The 14,189-nt window shown below is 41.4% G+C and overlaps 1 protein-coding gene across 1 annotated transcript in view; it reads left to right on the top strand.

Moving 5' to 3' along the window:
- Positions 1–13,747, top strand: part of PRDM6 (PR/SET domain 6) — a gene marked incomplete at both ends in the record, with an annotated part of 98,922 nt that extends 85,175 nt beyond the window's left edge. Inside the window, 2 exons of the mRNA XM_082835658.1 lie at positions 6,797–6,973; positions 13,633–13,747. Coding sequence (XP_082691784.1) covers positions 6,797–6,973; positions 13,633–13,747 — 292 coding nt within the window. The remainder of the gene's footprint in view (positions 1–6,796; positions 6,974–13,632) is intronic.
- Positions 13,748–14,189: the final 442 nt, after the last annotated feature.

The raw sequence follows: 14,189 nt of genomic DNA, 5'->3' as shown, positions 1-14,189 counted from the left end.
AAAACAATGAAAATATGTCTTGGTAAACAGAAAGTTAGCAAAACAGACTGTTTTGTCTGACCCCAGTTACACTTCGAAAACCGTATGTGGATTATGCTTTAAGTCCCTATGATGTCTGTTCTGTCAAATAATAATGTCAGAATTTATAAAGCATCTATGTAATCTTGTCAGAAAAGTACCCTACAAATTAGAAAACTTACATGTACAAAATAGACTTCCACGAGGGACTGTTAGGTCATCGCTGATTCCAAGCTAATCTAGAGTTACTGGCAAAAATCCAAGTGGCTTGAGACTCCCATCCAGTGCGAGACCCTGGTGGGCTTATTTGATGCAGATGCCCAGGTGTCGTTTGGCCAGGTTCCCAGATGAGGTGAAGTAATGTGCTTGATATTCAGGTAGATCACCAGGGTGGAATCAAATTATTAAAGCAGTGGATTCCTACTTCTCTCTTCCCTGTGCTTTGTTGGTGAAGACTTGAGAGGCGGTATGATTCACCGTCATTCATGAATAAGTTAAAACTAAGAATTATGAGTTCAAAGAATTAGTCCCTTTATAGGCAGAGTAAGAAAGTACAATGTTTCTTACTAGTAATGGGGAGATGCTTGAATTACTCCATCACATCTGAGTTGATTACTGGAGATAAGGGAAATAGAGATGCCCAGTCTCTTTGACCCACTAGTTTCACTGAGATACATAATTTCATTGAGTTACGCAATTTGCTTTTAGCATATAGGTTCTGTATGGTGTTCTAGAACCTAGCATGCTCTCCTGGTACCGGCAAGTTTTGAAGTACAAGATACTTTCCCTAATTCTTGACCACACAGGTGAATTGCTAAAGAGGAGAAACATGCAGAACTAAAATGGAACATCAATTTGTGCACGGTTGTGAAATTTGGAGTCATTCCTCTTATTATCCATGTGGAGACTTACAACTGCTGAATATACATATTTTCTTTAGCGATTGACTCCATATATTCGGTGGCTTTTAGTCTTTGGCGGTTTGTGCCCATTCAGCCATATACAGTGAAAAAGCTTAGAACCTGCCAGTCAGAAACCATTTCCCTTCTATTTGAAAAACTCAAACGTTTTATTTTGCTAGGAAAATCTTGCTAGAACTAGAGGCAAGAAAGGGAGACACAGAAGACAAAGTCAGAAAGTAAACAGGTTAGAGTTTCAAACACGTCCAAATTTGAAACAGGCCCCCGAATCTTAGGTCCAAAAGATTTTTCACTCAGCACACTGAATATTTGGCCATGAAACCCAAGACATTTGAACCTTCATGAAAGAGACTGTGTGTGTCTTTATTTGTGAGCTTTTTCATGTGAGGGACCATCAGTAAGTCTATGCCTTGATATAAAGGAAGGAGATCCGAGGATACCCTGGGTTGTCGGCATTACCATTTTTCACTACCGTGTTATTTACATTGAACGCAGAAAAAAATTCCATTTGACCTTTCAAAGTAGGAATTAGCATTAAAGATAAAAATACACCCGTATGAGAGCCCAGGAGGCACAGAATCGTTATTTCTTGATTTTATTCTGTTAATATTAAACATACAAAACCAAAAGTCTCTTCTTCTTTTTTCTCAAGCTACTGACTTTTTCTTTCCTGAGTGAATTCAAAGGGAAGAAGCTGTCGGAATCTAGATTAACCTAGATCTAGACTAAGGACTAGGGACTTAGGGACCTCATAAACATTTGAGGTTTGGCATAAGCTTATTACCTGGGCCAGGGCAGCTTGACTGACTTGTGCCTGAAACAGGAATTAGAAATCCCTTTTCTCTTCTGTTTTTCTGCTACAGAAACTCTCAACAGTCCCATTTGGGGGCAGGGGCAGTCGAGAAAGGGGTAAGCAATGCCTTCAATCATAGTGGATTATTTTCTGATGAATATGTTCTTTTTATTTTCTGCAGAATGTCTTTTTAGTGCTTATCTTTATTTTGCATCCTTTTCCTTTCCTTTCTGATTGTGCTACCTGGGGAAAGTTTGCCTTTAGCCTCCTGGGCATACTGTCAGCCATTCACATTTATGTTTTGAGTATCCTTGTTTATAATTGGGTGTGGTGGTACCAGAGGGGAAGATAACTCTAGAAGGAGCCGTTTGGTGGGAGGAGCCTGGAGATAATCCATCACCATAATAGTTTCTTTGGAATGTGTCAGTGTTCTCGTGTTCCATTGTTTCCCCCTCCCCCAAGTGTGAAGGTTACCTTCTTTCCATGTTCTCCCAGTGTTTCGGCTGCATACTTGAGCCACTTTCCTGAAATCTTTTTCTCCTTACATAGAGCTTAGTTCTTTTCTCACTCCACACAGCTAGCAGTGGACCTAAGTAACGCCCCGTATGAAGTCTCGGGAGATGTGCACTTGGGCTTGACTGACGGGGAGAAAGGCCCAACTTGCTCAACTGTGGGCCCAACTGAACAACTTTTGTCCTGGAGGCTTTCATGCCATGAAAGAAAAATCAAAGAAGGATTAATAATATATTAAACCAAACCACACTTAATTTTGTTAAATGTTTCATCCTTTTCCTATGTGTACAACAAACCAATTACAGACTCAAAGTAAATGAATTGCACATTTTACTGGAGTCATCTTTAGCAGAGGAGCCACCAGTTACAGAGAATGCCAGGGGACATACAAAATTGTCTTGCTGCTTTCTTTTTGCTTAAAAATCTACTGGCATTGATATACGCTAACTAAATCGACCCAGGCTTTGTCTGTTTTTTAGATATTTCATTGTTGAGGACAGAGCACATTCTAGTTTTTCGTGAAGCTTGATATTTCTGTGTTGGAACAAGCCACACGAGGCTATTTAAATTTAAATTAATCAAAGTTAAGTAAAATAATACTTCAGTTTCTCAGTCACCCTAGCCGCATTTCCAGTGCTCAGTAGCTGCTTGTGGCTAGGGGTTCCCATATTGGATAGTGTAGTTATAGAACACTTCCGTCATTGACAGCACTGCTAGATATCTCAAGTAGTGTTAAAAAAAAAAACAAAAAAACACCGCCAAAAGCTTTTACTGGTTATGAAATGTTATCTCTTTGTGAAGAATGCTCATTGCATTTGTTTTGAGAATAATAAAATGCTGTATGTGTATGATGACTTGGAAAGAATCAAGGTGCTTTAGAAAGGAGAGTCGCATTTAGCTGCTGAATGACATGAGATCCTACAAAGAGTGAAGCTGAACACAGCACTTGACTATGCCAGTCCTCCTGGGCTGCCTCTGGTATGACACATCAAAGGGAGCAGAACTTGGGATTTGAAATTGATTGTATCCAAAAGTTTAATAAATTAAGGCTTACTTTTTAATTTTTTTTGGTTGATGATGATATTTTCTTTTATTTTTTCACTTTTTTATCCCTTTAGTATTTGTAGAACTTTTCAAACCCCACCCTTTATTCTATGAGTCTTTTTTTATAATATCCAATTTTTAAAGGTTACACTCCATTTACAGTTATTACAAAATATTGGCTCTATTCCCCATGTTGTACAATGCATCCTGGAGCCTATCTCACACCCAGTAGTTTGTACCTGCCACTCCCCCACCACAGTATTGACCCTTTGACCAGACCTTGAAAAGTTAATGAGAATGTTAGTCATCACAATAAAAAGCTGAGTAATGGCAACTGATTCTGTGCCCCCAAAGCCCTTTAGCTGTAACCTGAGAGGTGAGGAGTCAGGGTGTGCTACTAAAAACATCCATACAGAGTCTTAAATCCTGTGGTCAGTTGTCCCAAAAGAAGTTGTGATGTCTGAGATTCTATGGTGATGATGATGTTTTCTAAGTAAGCCCTGCTCTTGGGTTTGAAGATTTCATTCTGTCTTGAATGTATTCCTATGCCCTTAGGTGAACTCTAGGATACAATTAATGTTAAAATTACTTTTTGAGCATTTCCTTTTATTCATTTTTAGGAAATATTGAAAATCTAGGGAAAGAAGTATCTTGTCTGTATTTTCTGAGGCCTAACTTTGCATATATTTCTAGGCTGAGAGAGAGAATCTGTTAACACAGTGGCAAATAGAGTACACATTTTAGTTCTAAATTCTACATGGAATCAGTTTCTGTGATGGTGAATATGACCATATGCTCCAAAATCTTAACTCTTTAAGGTACCAGGATTAAAGGGATATCACTTTGTTTTTTGAGATCAACTAAAGTTGGGTCTTGTATTTTGGTACTAGATTTTCTTCTTGCTCTGAATTCTCAACTGTTTACCAAGTAAGTTTAAATGGTCTGTATTCTAGTTAGAATGACTAGACACACAAAACCGTGGAGAGCTCTCCCTGCAGGGCACTGGCTGGTACACACGATGGAGGATGGAGGTCACATCGTCGATGCTGTCTACTGTGAGGCCATGTCTTGGACAGATCCTTAGGTGGCACGTGCTTGTTGATTATCTGAAAGCAGGAGCAGAACATGATGGGATGTGAGAGGGCATCTAGTTCAGTCCATCCTGCTTACCAGAGAGATGAGGAGATGGAGAGTCAGGGATGTTGGGCGACTTGTCAAGTCCCACAGCTAATTGGGGCCAGAGGCTAAAGCAGGACTCACTTCTCCCATCTCGCCCATTCGAGGTTGTTCCATTCAGTCAGCTGAATTCTGCAAAGTTTTAAAAGCTGTCACGGGATACCTAGCAAATACCGCTCAGGCTGGTACTGGCCAAGGTGATGTTTTATAATCTGATTTGCCTTTCATTGGTGTTACCTTGATATAAGAATTCAGCATAAGCCTCTCTGTGGTCATCTCTTCTGTGTGTAAATCTTTGCCACCTTGACTATTAGCATAAAAAGGATGGAATGACTTCTGACTATAGGAAATAAATCACCCCAACTTTTGACAGCAGAGTCAGAAAAAAAAGATTAATTGGTTTTATTTAGTGGCTAATTGTTTATTGTGATAGCTATTAAAAATAGATAACCAGAGGCTAATAAATGTTAATGGTCCTTCACTATTAGAAAAATCAATTGTCAGTGGATATAGCATATATTCGTATATTATTTTGTTTATAATCTTCAATACATTTAAAAAATTCACCCCTGAGAGAATGATTTCTTGAGGACTCCTTTAAGGTTAATGGTTACTACAAAGAATAATTTTGACAAAAGGATATTTTCATCTACATATGATTTTAATGGCTTCAAAGCTTTATTTCATGATTGTAATAAAATGCATGTGCAATTTTTCAAGTTTGAGAAACTCCTTACCAAGGACTCTTATATATATTTCTTTGAAACTTGTTTGAGAGCAGTTAGATAGATTTCTAAATGTAAGTAATTAAAATTGTATAGTATTGAGTTATTGACCAATCCCAGACTATTAATCAAGCTAAAAAATTCTACAATCAGTGCTCAGTGCGCTGAAGCCTGGTAAAATAATCGTATTTGTGTTCAGTGAGGCAAGTAGCCACAATTAAGCACTTCACTTGACAAATGAGAGGGTACACTTTATTTTGCATGTAATTGAATTGTTGTACATGCTCGGTCACCATTGTTTCCTAGCCCTTCATTTTGGTTCCTGGTCATTGGAGCTTATGCATTTGCTAAAGGTAGAGCAATTAAGTCTGCTTTTGCCATTGGCTTTCTAAACGCAGCCAGAAATTTCTGAGCCACAAACCAAGGCTTCCTGAGCTCTGTTAATATCGCTCATGACAGATTATTAATTTTCTCAAGAAAAATTTTGATAAACAAATTAGAGCCCTGTCAAGGAATGATATGAAATAGCCTCGAATAGGGAAAACTCCCCAGGTTTTATATCACTCACCAGATTCTGCTTAAGTAAGCAGAAGAACTTCTGTAGAGAAGACAGAATTTTAATTTATTTTATGAAAACCAAAAATTGATTTCTTTCTCATGAGCTGAAAAGAATGCGCTCTGATAATCTTGCTAATTATCAGGTATTTGTCACAACTTCCTTCCATTTGCTTTTGCATCCCAGTCCTCCTGCAAGCATAGTGACATCCTGTCATTTCTGTGCTGCTATAAATCATTGCTTGCTACCAGATTAAACTGGGGAGCCGAAGTTCACGAAAAAAGACCCAGTGGATAAATATGAGTTTAGGTCGGGGCGGGGAGAGAGTAAGTAGAAGTCAGGATTTCTTTTACAAAGAAACAAATCTGGGTGCACGCCTGTGTTGGCCTGTGCACTATCACACAACCCCAAGTTGGGGATGTGCTATAGACAGACCCCAGGACAGTCTAGTATCTATTAAAACACACATGCAGCTTGCTGACTTGCCTGCATCTTTACCTGTGACTTAGAATAAGGTCCAGAGTCACCCTAGAGTGACCTTGGCATCAAGAGCTTATTTCCTTTGAGGACAGTTTATCCTCACTTTTCTGAACTGACAGAGATCATAACATCCGCTTTCCCTGAGAGGATTATTGTAAAGATTAAACTAGATCATTGATGTTAAAGCACTTTGAAAAGTTAAAGTGCCCCAGAATTACGAGAGACAATTACATATCTTCTCTTGTACTGTTGTGCTTCATCAAGTCTGTACTCTCAACGCTCCAATATTTGCCTGGGGGTGGGGCTCAAAACAAGAAATAGGAGTTCTTGAAATGGTATGGCTAATACTGGAAAGGCATATTCTTTGGGGAATGAACGGCTCTCATCAGCTCTGTTAATTTTGTTCGTGTGGCAACAAGTATAGCCATGAGAACCTAGCAGCCCCAGTGCTATGCTTTGTTACAGAAACTGAGAGAACGTCCCCAGAACGTTTTGGCCCTTGCCTCGTGATGCTAACGTCTGCTGACTGACATAGAACGTAATGACCAGGCAGTGTCTTCATTTGTTTCAGACCATACCAGTGCGGCCACTGCTCCCAGTCCTTTTCCCAGCCTTCAGAACTGAGGAACCACGTGGTCACTCACTCCAGTGACCGGCCTTTCAAATGTGGCTACTGTGGTCGTGCCTTTGCTGGGGCCACCACGCTCAACAACCACATCCGAACCCACACTGGAGAAAAGCCCTTCAAGTAAGTAGCGGCTCGCACCGTATCCCTTCTTTCTCTGAGCCTTTCCTGAGAGCCGGCAGACAAGGTGGCCCAGCACTGCCTGGCTCAGCCAACTGGTGGAGGATGCTGTTTTAGAAAGTCAGCGTCCAGGCTGCAAAAGGCCCCGCTTGTTTAGTGGTCGATACTGGGGAAATGAAGTCAGGAAATTTATACACTGCTCCTGGGTTGAGCTGTGCAACCTTGGACGTGAGACGTTCTTCGTGGTCTGTTTTCTCACCAGTAAAATCAGGAAGTAGGAGTAAGTAACTTTAAGATTCTTTCTGGTTTCTGAGGGTCTGTGCTTCTAGAATTTGAGCTAGGAGGCATGCAGAATACCATCTCTGGCCATCAGCAAGCAAGTCCCCTGACCATCAGCGAGGTGGCCACAATCGAGGACAGCTGAATGAATCGTCTCTTGGGAAATCTGAACCCTTTAGGATTCTGATGAACGATTTCCTCCTCTTTTATATTTGTTAAGGGGGTTTGAATCTATTATAGCAGCCAATTGGTAGCTTTTCAGCGTGCCCTTTGGATCTCAGACTTATCATGTTAATGCAAAAAAGAAAAACCAAACCAAACACAGGGCATGTCTGAGTCCTTGAGGATTCAGGGAATGTGGAAAGAGAACGGAATTCCAAGGGCTTTGGCAAGGTAAGGGCACCTGAGCGAGAGACTATGTTTCTAGATATAGCACAGTCATGAAAACGGTGGACATCTGAATCCTGCAAGATGGTCTCTTCATTCACTTGCTCACTCATTCATTCATTCATGTATATATGTGTTCATTCATTCAGCAGATATTTATTGAACACCTTCTTTTGTACTAGGCACCCTGCTAGGCACAAGAGATATAAAGGTGAATGAAACTCAGCCCCCTAGTCTTTGAAGACCTCATAGTTTATGGGGAAGCCCAATTAATAAGCAAGTATTAGCACCTAGGGTGAAGGGTGCAAAAGTGAAAAACAATAAGGCATGTATATACAGTGTTTCGGGGTAGCACGAAAGTGGAGTAATCAGTGTTATCTGGAGAAGATGATGTTTAAGATGTGTTTTGAATGATGAGTAGGAGTTTTCCAGACATACAAAGGAAAGGAGGCTTTCTGGTAGCCCATGTGGGACATGGAAAGGCTTGGGAGGGTGAGCCAGCTTGGGTGAGTGGTTGGTCATCTCAGAGCAGATTTTACTGTCTGTGTGATAGACTCTTTTTTGTTCAACTCTCTTATATCTCTCTTTCCTCATTTGCCATAATGACTTTCCTTGATGAAGGAGGAACATGAAAAGGGCATGGATGAACAGCCTATTTACCTTCTGTAGGACAAGATCAAGCGAGAAAGGAAATGATTCAGGCAGTAGGAGGTGAATCCCCTTTCTTGGTCTCAGCCAAGGAGTCTTCCCAGAGTCTCATTACCCATGCTTTTCCCTCTGGACCTGCTGGCGTAGCATGCAGTTGCCATGGTGCTCGGCCTGAGACCGGGCTCAGCTTGGGGGGGCAGAGTCCTGCTGGTCTGGGTCCTGCCTGCCTCGGTGTCTGCCAGGAGAGGGAGAGGCTCATAAAAGGCTGTCATCTTTACCCACCTCCCCATGAATTAGTTACCTTTATTCATTATTCTTAACTGTTTTCCATTGAGGTTTAATTTATGATATTAATTAATAGTGAAAAGTTTTAATTTTTGTCTGTGTACACAGGTGGGGCTTATTTACTGCATAAAGGCATCTGGCTGAGGGCACTGGATGGGGTCTAAAAATCCAGCCTGTACTACGCCAGCCAAGCTGTGCCCTCTGGGGCTGCCATAGCCCTAAGGGGCCCTTTTTTAAAATATACCCTTAAGGGCCGGGTAGGTTAGCACAGTCCTGGAGTTCCCTGTGGCAGGTGTCTGTGTCTGCACAGTGGGCTTTGTCATTTCCCCTAGGCCCTCGGGGGTTCACAGATTCTGGTTTCACCACTGTTCTAGATGTAGAAGATGACAATGGCACATTCCCTGTGCCTTTGAGCAAGAGAGCTCTTCAAAAGCAGAGACGCGGGAGGACTGACAATCCTCCTGGCCCCTTACATTAGAGAGGGTAGCCAGATGGATACAGTGCCAGGAATCAGATTGATTTTTATCTTGTTGCTGTGTAAATAGATTTTAGTAATTAATTGAAGAGGTTTCAGGGTCAGCATGGGAAATAGATTTCTATTAATGTTAAGGTGTTACTTAAGTATAACCTCGTTGACTCCAGTCAGTTTTTTTTTCTTTAACATCCTGTTTTTGTCCTGTTTCCAATAGAGGTGCCATTTTAACTTAATTTTAATTCATCAGATTAATATTTGAAGGGCTTTAGTACTTGTACGTTTTTCCTTTCTCAAAGTATTTTTGGGGACCATAACCTGATTTCATCTGGAAAAACAAAAAAGGAAACACCAGACTTGGTTGGATTAGATTCACTGTGCCTGTTTTAGTTCCTCTTGCTTCTTCTCATATTAGGATAGCCATATGCTGTAGAGTTTGTTTTTTTAAATTTATCAAATGTTAAACATATTGCCAGGGGAGAACTGAGTGTACGTGTATTTTATAAGTGCAAGATTTAAACGTCTTCTAGGAAATGGAAAGCTAAATCCTTCAGTGTATACAACCAGATCATTCAGGATTGAACTACCCCAAGGGAATTTTGGGAATCTTCCAACCATAGCTCATGGATATCCATCCCATGGACATTTGTAAATATTATGAGGATATCCTTTTACAAGCCTATAAAACAAACATTCAAAATAAGTTTATTGCAGATTAGTCAATAAAATGGATTTTGCCACAATGGTTAATTTTACTACTTCAACTAATGGGTATTGGCTGAAACAATGTTGCAAAGAAAGAAAAGAATCTTGTAAAGATACACAACCCATGCCCCAAATGGCTCAGTCCCCAAATTGTCCTACCCACCCAGGGCCTGGGAGGCCTTTGCAAGATTGTTAGGGGCCAGGCCACAACAGGGGAAAGCCTTTTCTAGCTTCTAAAATCTTCTGCTGAAAAGTGATTTTTCAGGGCAGATCAAGATTATTGCCATACAAGAAGCCTGGAGAAGATTTGGCAGTAAGAGATGAGAGTTTCACTCCAGGCTTTGTCTCACAATCTGATTGGCTGAAATGCCACTGAAAGACTCCATCCCCCATGCTCTAGGTAGATCATGGGCTTGTCAGCAGCTAACCTAGGCTGTGGATGCAGAATTTATAAGGTGAAGGAGATCATAGGAAAAGCACATATCAAAGGATCATATTGAAGTTTGTACTTTCCGTTTGTACTGTGAGGCTGGAAGTCGTGGAGAACAAGGAACAAAATCAAGACATCATTTCATCTCACAGCAATGGCCAAGCACTTTATCGAAAAGAGAAAAGAAGGAAGGAGGGAAGGAAGGAGGTTGTCAGTCTCAAACTTACTCTTTACAGTGAGAACCCTTTCTCCTTCTCTGTTACTAAACATAATCTCTCAACATCTCAGAGAGGCTGCTCTGCCCAGGATCCATGTGAGCTGCTTGATGCCTGGCCTTTGCGCCTGGGAAGACCAGGACTTTCCATAGGAGAGTTTCTTTTCTTCGTCTTCATTAGAAGCAGGGGAAATACCACTAAGTTTGTGCCTTAAGTGAAGACAGTTTGGCTCAGTATAAACATAATCAAAGAATATTCCAAAGAGCATCTGATATTTTAGCAAGATCTAGGCAAAATCAAAGCAAACCAAAAACACACATCAGTAAAATGCATTAAGCACATCATACGTACGAAGCAATTTGGTTTCATTCAGGAAATATTTGGTGACAGGCCATAGAGGACCAGAAAGAAAGCTTCCTGTAGGTTTTCTGTGAACAGAACTTGACATCGTTTTGCACATCTGTCAGTTTCAGATGACGATTGTTAAGCTCCCTCTGTACCTATAAGCCAGTCGACTATCACATTAAGTAAAGGATGATCTCAAATCTAAAAGGAACTCAAGCCTCATTAAGATGCCCACACTGGCAGAAAGTTGGGGAATTTCTCTTTGCTGAAATATTTGGATGGCTTTCCACTTCACTGTTCCTGCAATGTTTCCTTAAAGGCTGTGACGTCAGCACTGAGAGGAAGACCCTGTGTGCCAGAGCCGTTTTAGTCTCCTGGATCATTACCCGCATCTTTCTCTCTTTCTTATTCTGCTAAACCGCATGAAATCCAGGCTTGGAGGTGCCCGCGACCAGTCACTTGGCTGGGATTGTAGTTCAGGGTTAATTCCGTGCCAACACAGCTGAAGTCCAACTCTGACCCGCCAGAACCTAAGCATTTGCATTGAGTCTGTCCTTCTGATGTGTTCCATTAAGCCATGAAAATAATTTGTGAAGGGATTTTTGTTCTGAAATTAAAGATGATGAACATAAAACTGAGGCTCTCCCCTTATTTAAAAATATTTTTACATCAAGTTCTCTTTATATCCTTAATTATACAAATTACATTCTTATCATTACCAACACACGTAGGTATTATTTCTAGTAGCCCACTTTCCTCAAGAAGGGGAAATTCCTAGGAAAAGGATCTAAGTTAAGGTAATTTTCTACACATCTGCATGTGTTTTTACTCACACTTGGTGAGCAGATGGCCCTAGAGATGATTTTTCAGTGATGATCTCAGGAGAGCCCTATAGACTTAGTAAACTTCCTGACTATGACAACAAATGGTTCCATGAGTGTAAATATCTGTGAGGCAGTTAGGCAAACACAGGAGAAAAATGTTAACTCCCCTCTTACTGTCTCTGCCCAATCTGGGTGTTTAATATTACATATAGCCATACACATTTGCCTTATGTGAAGCACTACACCTCCCACTTCTGAATTCTTTATATTCTGATACACAAGATCAAAGGTGCAAAAACATGACCTAGGTAACTAGTCATAACTTATAATTTTTGAAACTATTCTCTCCTTGAAATTGATTCTAGAGCTTCACAATTTTAAAAAAGGAATAGAATAATTTGAAAGTTTGTCAAGCAGTGAAAGGTAGTATATTTTGACACACTAATTTAGTAACTAATCAGTTTTCTAATAAACAATCAGCAATTCACTAGCATGTCATCAGCACTTCAGGAGCTCTGGAGAGGGGATGAGCTGCCCATGGATGTTAATGAATACACCAAAAATCATTAGCTGATCAATACTTCTGAGTTATTTTCATTGAGCTGATAGGTCTGATACATTAAAGCTGACATTATACATTTGTCAAGATCACAGTGCAGTTTTTAACAGTGGAACAGGCTGCTAAAAATATCCCCCGAAAGACAATTGAAGAAACACAACTTCCTCATGCTGACACATTCAGCTGGTGCAGGAGCCCTGAAAAATCCAAGCGTGATAGTCAAGCTCCAGCCTCCCAACGATAAAACATATGCAAGACTCCCTAGTAGGGATAGATGTGTTTTATTTTTATAGGTAATTATTTCCCTGGCAAGGCACTTTGTATAATTTACTCAAAAGGAAAAAGACAGGGCTGCCTACCGGGTAGCGGGGCACGTGGCAAGTGATTGGGCGTGTGTGGATTTTCTTCTGATGGCTTTACCACAGCCCTACTAGTGCAGGGACCTGAGACCGAAGGTTGCATTATTTAAAAGAAGAACAACTGTCTGCAGCTCTCCTGAGTATCTTTTCCTTTTAAGGTTTCAGGAGAGGACATTAGGGGGAGTGCTGAGGGGGCTGCTGTGCCCCAATGGGTGCTCGGCCAGTGCTCCAGGCAGCCCAGACAAGTGGAATAGTGACAGGGAAGCCACTGTCCGTGCCCAGCTTGCTGCAGCAGTGTGCGTGTGTGTGTTTTGAAGGTTGTGTAGCCATCAAGCTAGTCAGTGTGTGTTGCAGGGAAGATGGCTTAGGCCCAGGGTCTCTAGGTTAGCATTTTTTTTAAGTTAAGGAGAGGAGGAGCTATTCCTGAAGTGCGATGCCAGTGTTCTCCTTATCAGACACACCAACCCTTAATTACGGCCCACGTGTACATTCTTCCTGCTGTGCCTTGTAGAGGTGAATTTGAAGCACACAAACATTGGCTGATTTCGGGTTTTTCTGAGTCCCCTATCCCAATGCAAACATTTTTTAACCCTAACTTCGGTGGGGCTGTGATACTCTAGCTTTTGCCCCAAAGTGGTCACCCACACCCACCCACCACAGTCACTGAAAACTAATGCACTGCTTCTTCCAGTTTCCGAATTCAAAGATGATGGCTCTCTGGCTGCTGTGCTGAGGGGAGTAGAAGTCCCAACTTTAAATTAGCAGCAGGTGAAATTCTATTTGTCATCAATTTCTCTTTGGGGTTATGGAGCAGAAAACTGCAGACAAGCTGCTGCTTTGATGGCTCACTCCTAAAAATCTCTTTTTGTTCTTTATCTATTTGAACTGACAGTGATCAGAGCTGCAGCAGGACAGGGCTCTCTGGAGAAATCACCTTCCCTCTGCCTATTGACAGATCCCTCTGTTCTGCATCAGCCGGGCTTTGTCCCATCACAGGCATCCAGGCCTTGGAAGGAGCCACCAATTAAACCTCTTGAGCCAGTGAAATCTGAAGCCACTTTGGAGTGTCTGTTCTGATTAGGCAGGATGAGAGGAAGTCCATCAACCTGCAGGCCCTGCTCCCTGGTCTCAATTTTCTCTCTTGCCTCCACCAGGTGCGAGAGGTGTGAGAGGAGCTTCACGCAGGCCACCCAGCTGAGCCGACACCAGCGGATGCCCAATGAGTGCAAGCCAATAACCGAGAGCCCAGAATCAATCGAAGTGGATTAACTGATTGACTGGTTGGAATTAAACTTCAAGGAAAGTCATGATTAAATGTCACGGACACTTAAGCAAAACCAAAGATTTCCTCTGAGCAACTTTCAATCAGTCCCGGAAAACCACAAGCAGTAATAAAATAAGTAAGATGTTAAGAGATATTGATCCTGGCGTGGAAGTCAGACCAGGAGAGAGATTATTTATTTATGACTAGGGATGAGACTCATTTCAGTGGACGACTAACCTGGGATGGCTCACATTTCCAGTCCCACCGTGTATTTGCTTTGTTTCTAAAAAGCTTTTTTAAACTGTTATTTAATACCAAAGGGAGGAATCGGATGGGTTCTTCTGCCCACAGTTGTGACTAAGAATGCACAGGGACTCGTTTCTCGTTGCACCTTTTTTAGTAGCATGATTCAAGGGGACCCATTGTACAGCCCTCTTCCTGCTGTTT

This window comes from Leucopleurus acutus (assembly GCF_964270905.1).
Source record: "Leucopleurus acutus genome assembly, chromosome: 3".
Taxonomy (NCBI): domain Eukaryota; kingdom Metazoa; phylum Chordata; class Mammalia; order Artiodactyla; family Delphinidae; genus Leucopleurus; species Leucopleurus acutus.
The sequence above is the reverse complement of the archived record's forward strand: the minus strand, read 5'-3'. Positions and strand labels throughout refer to the sequence as shown.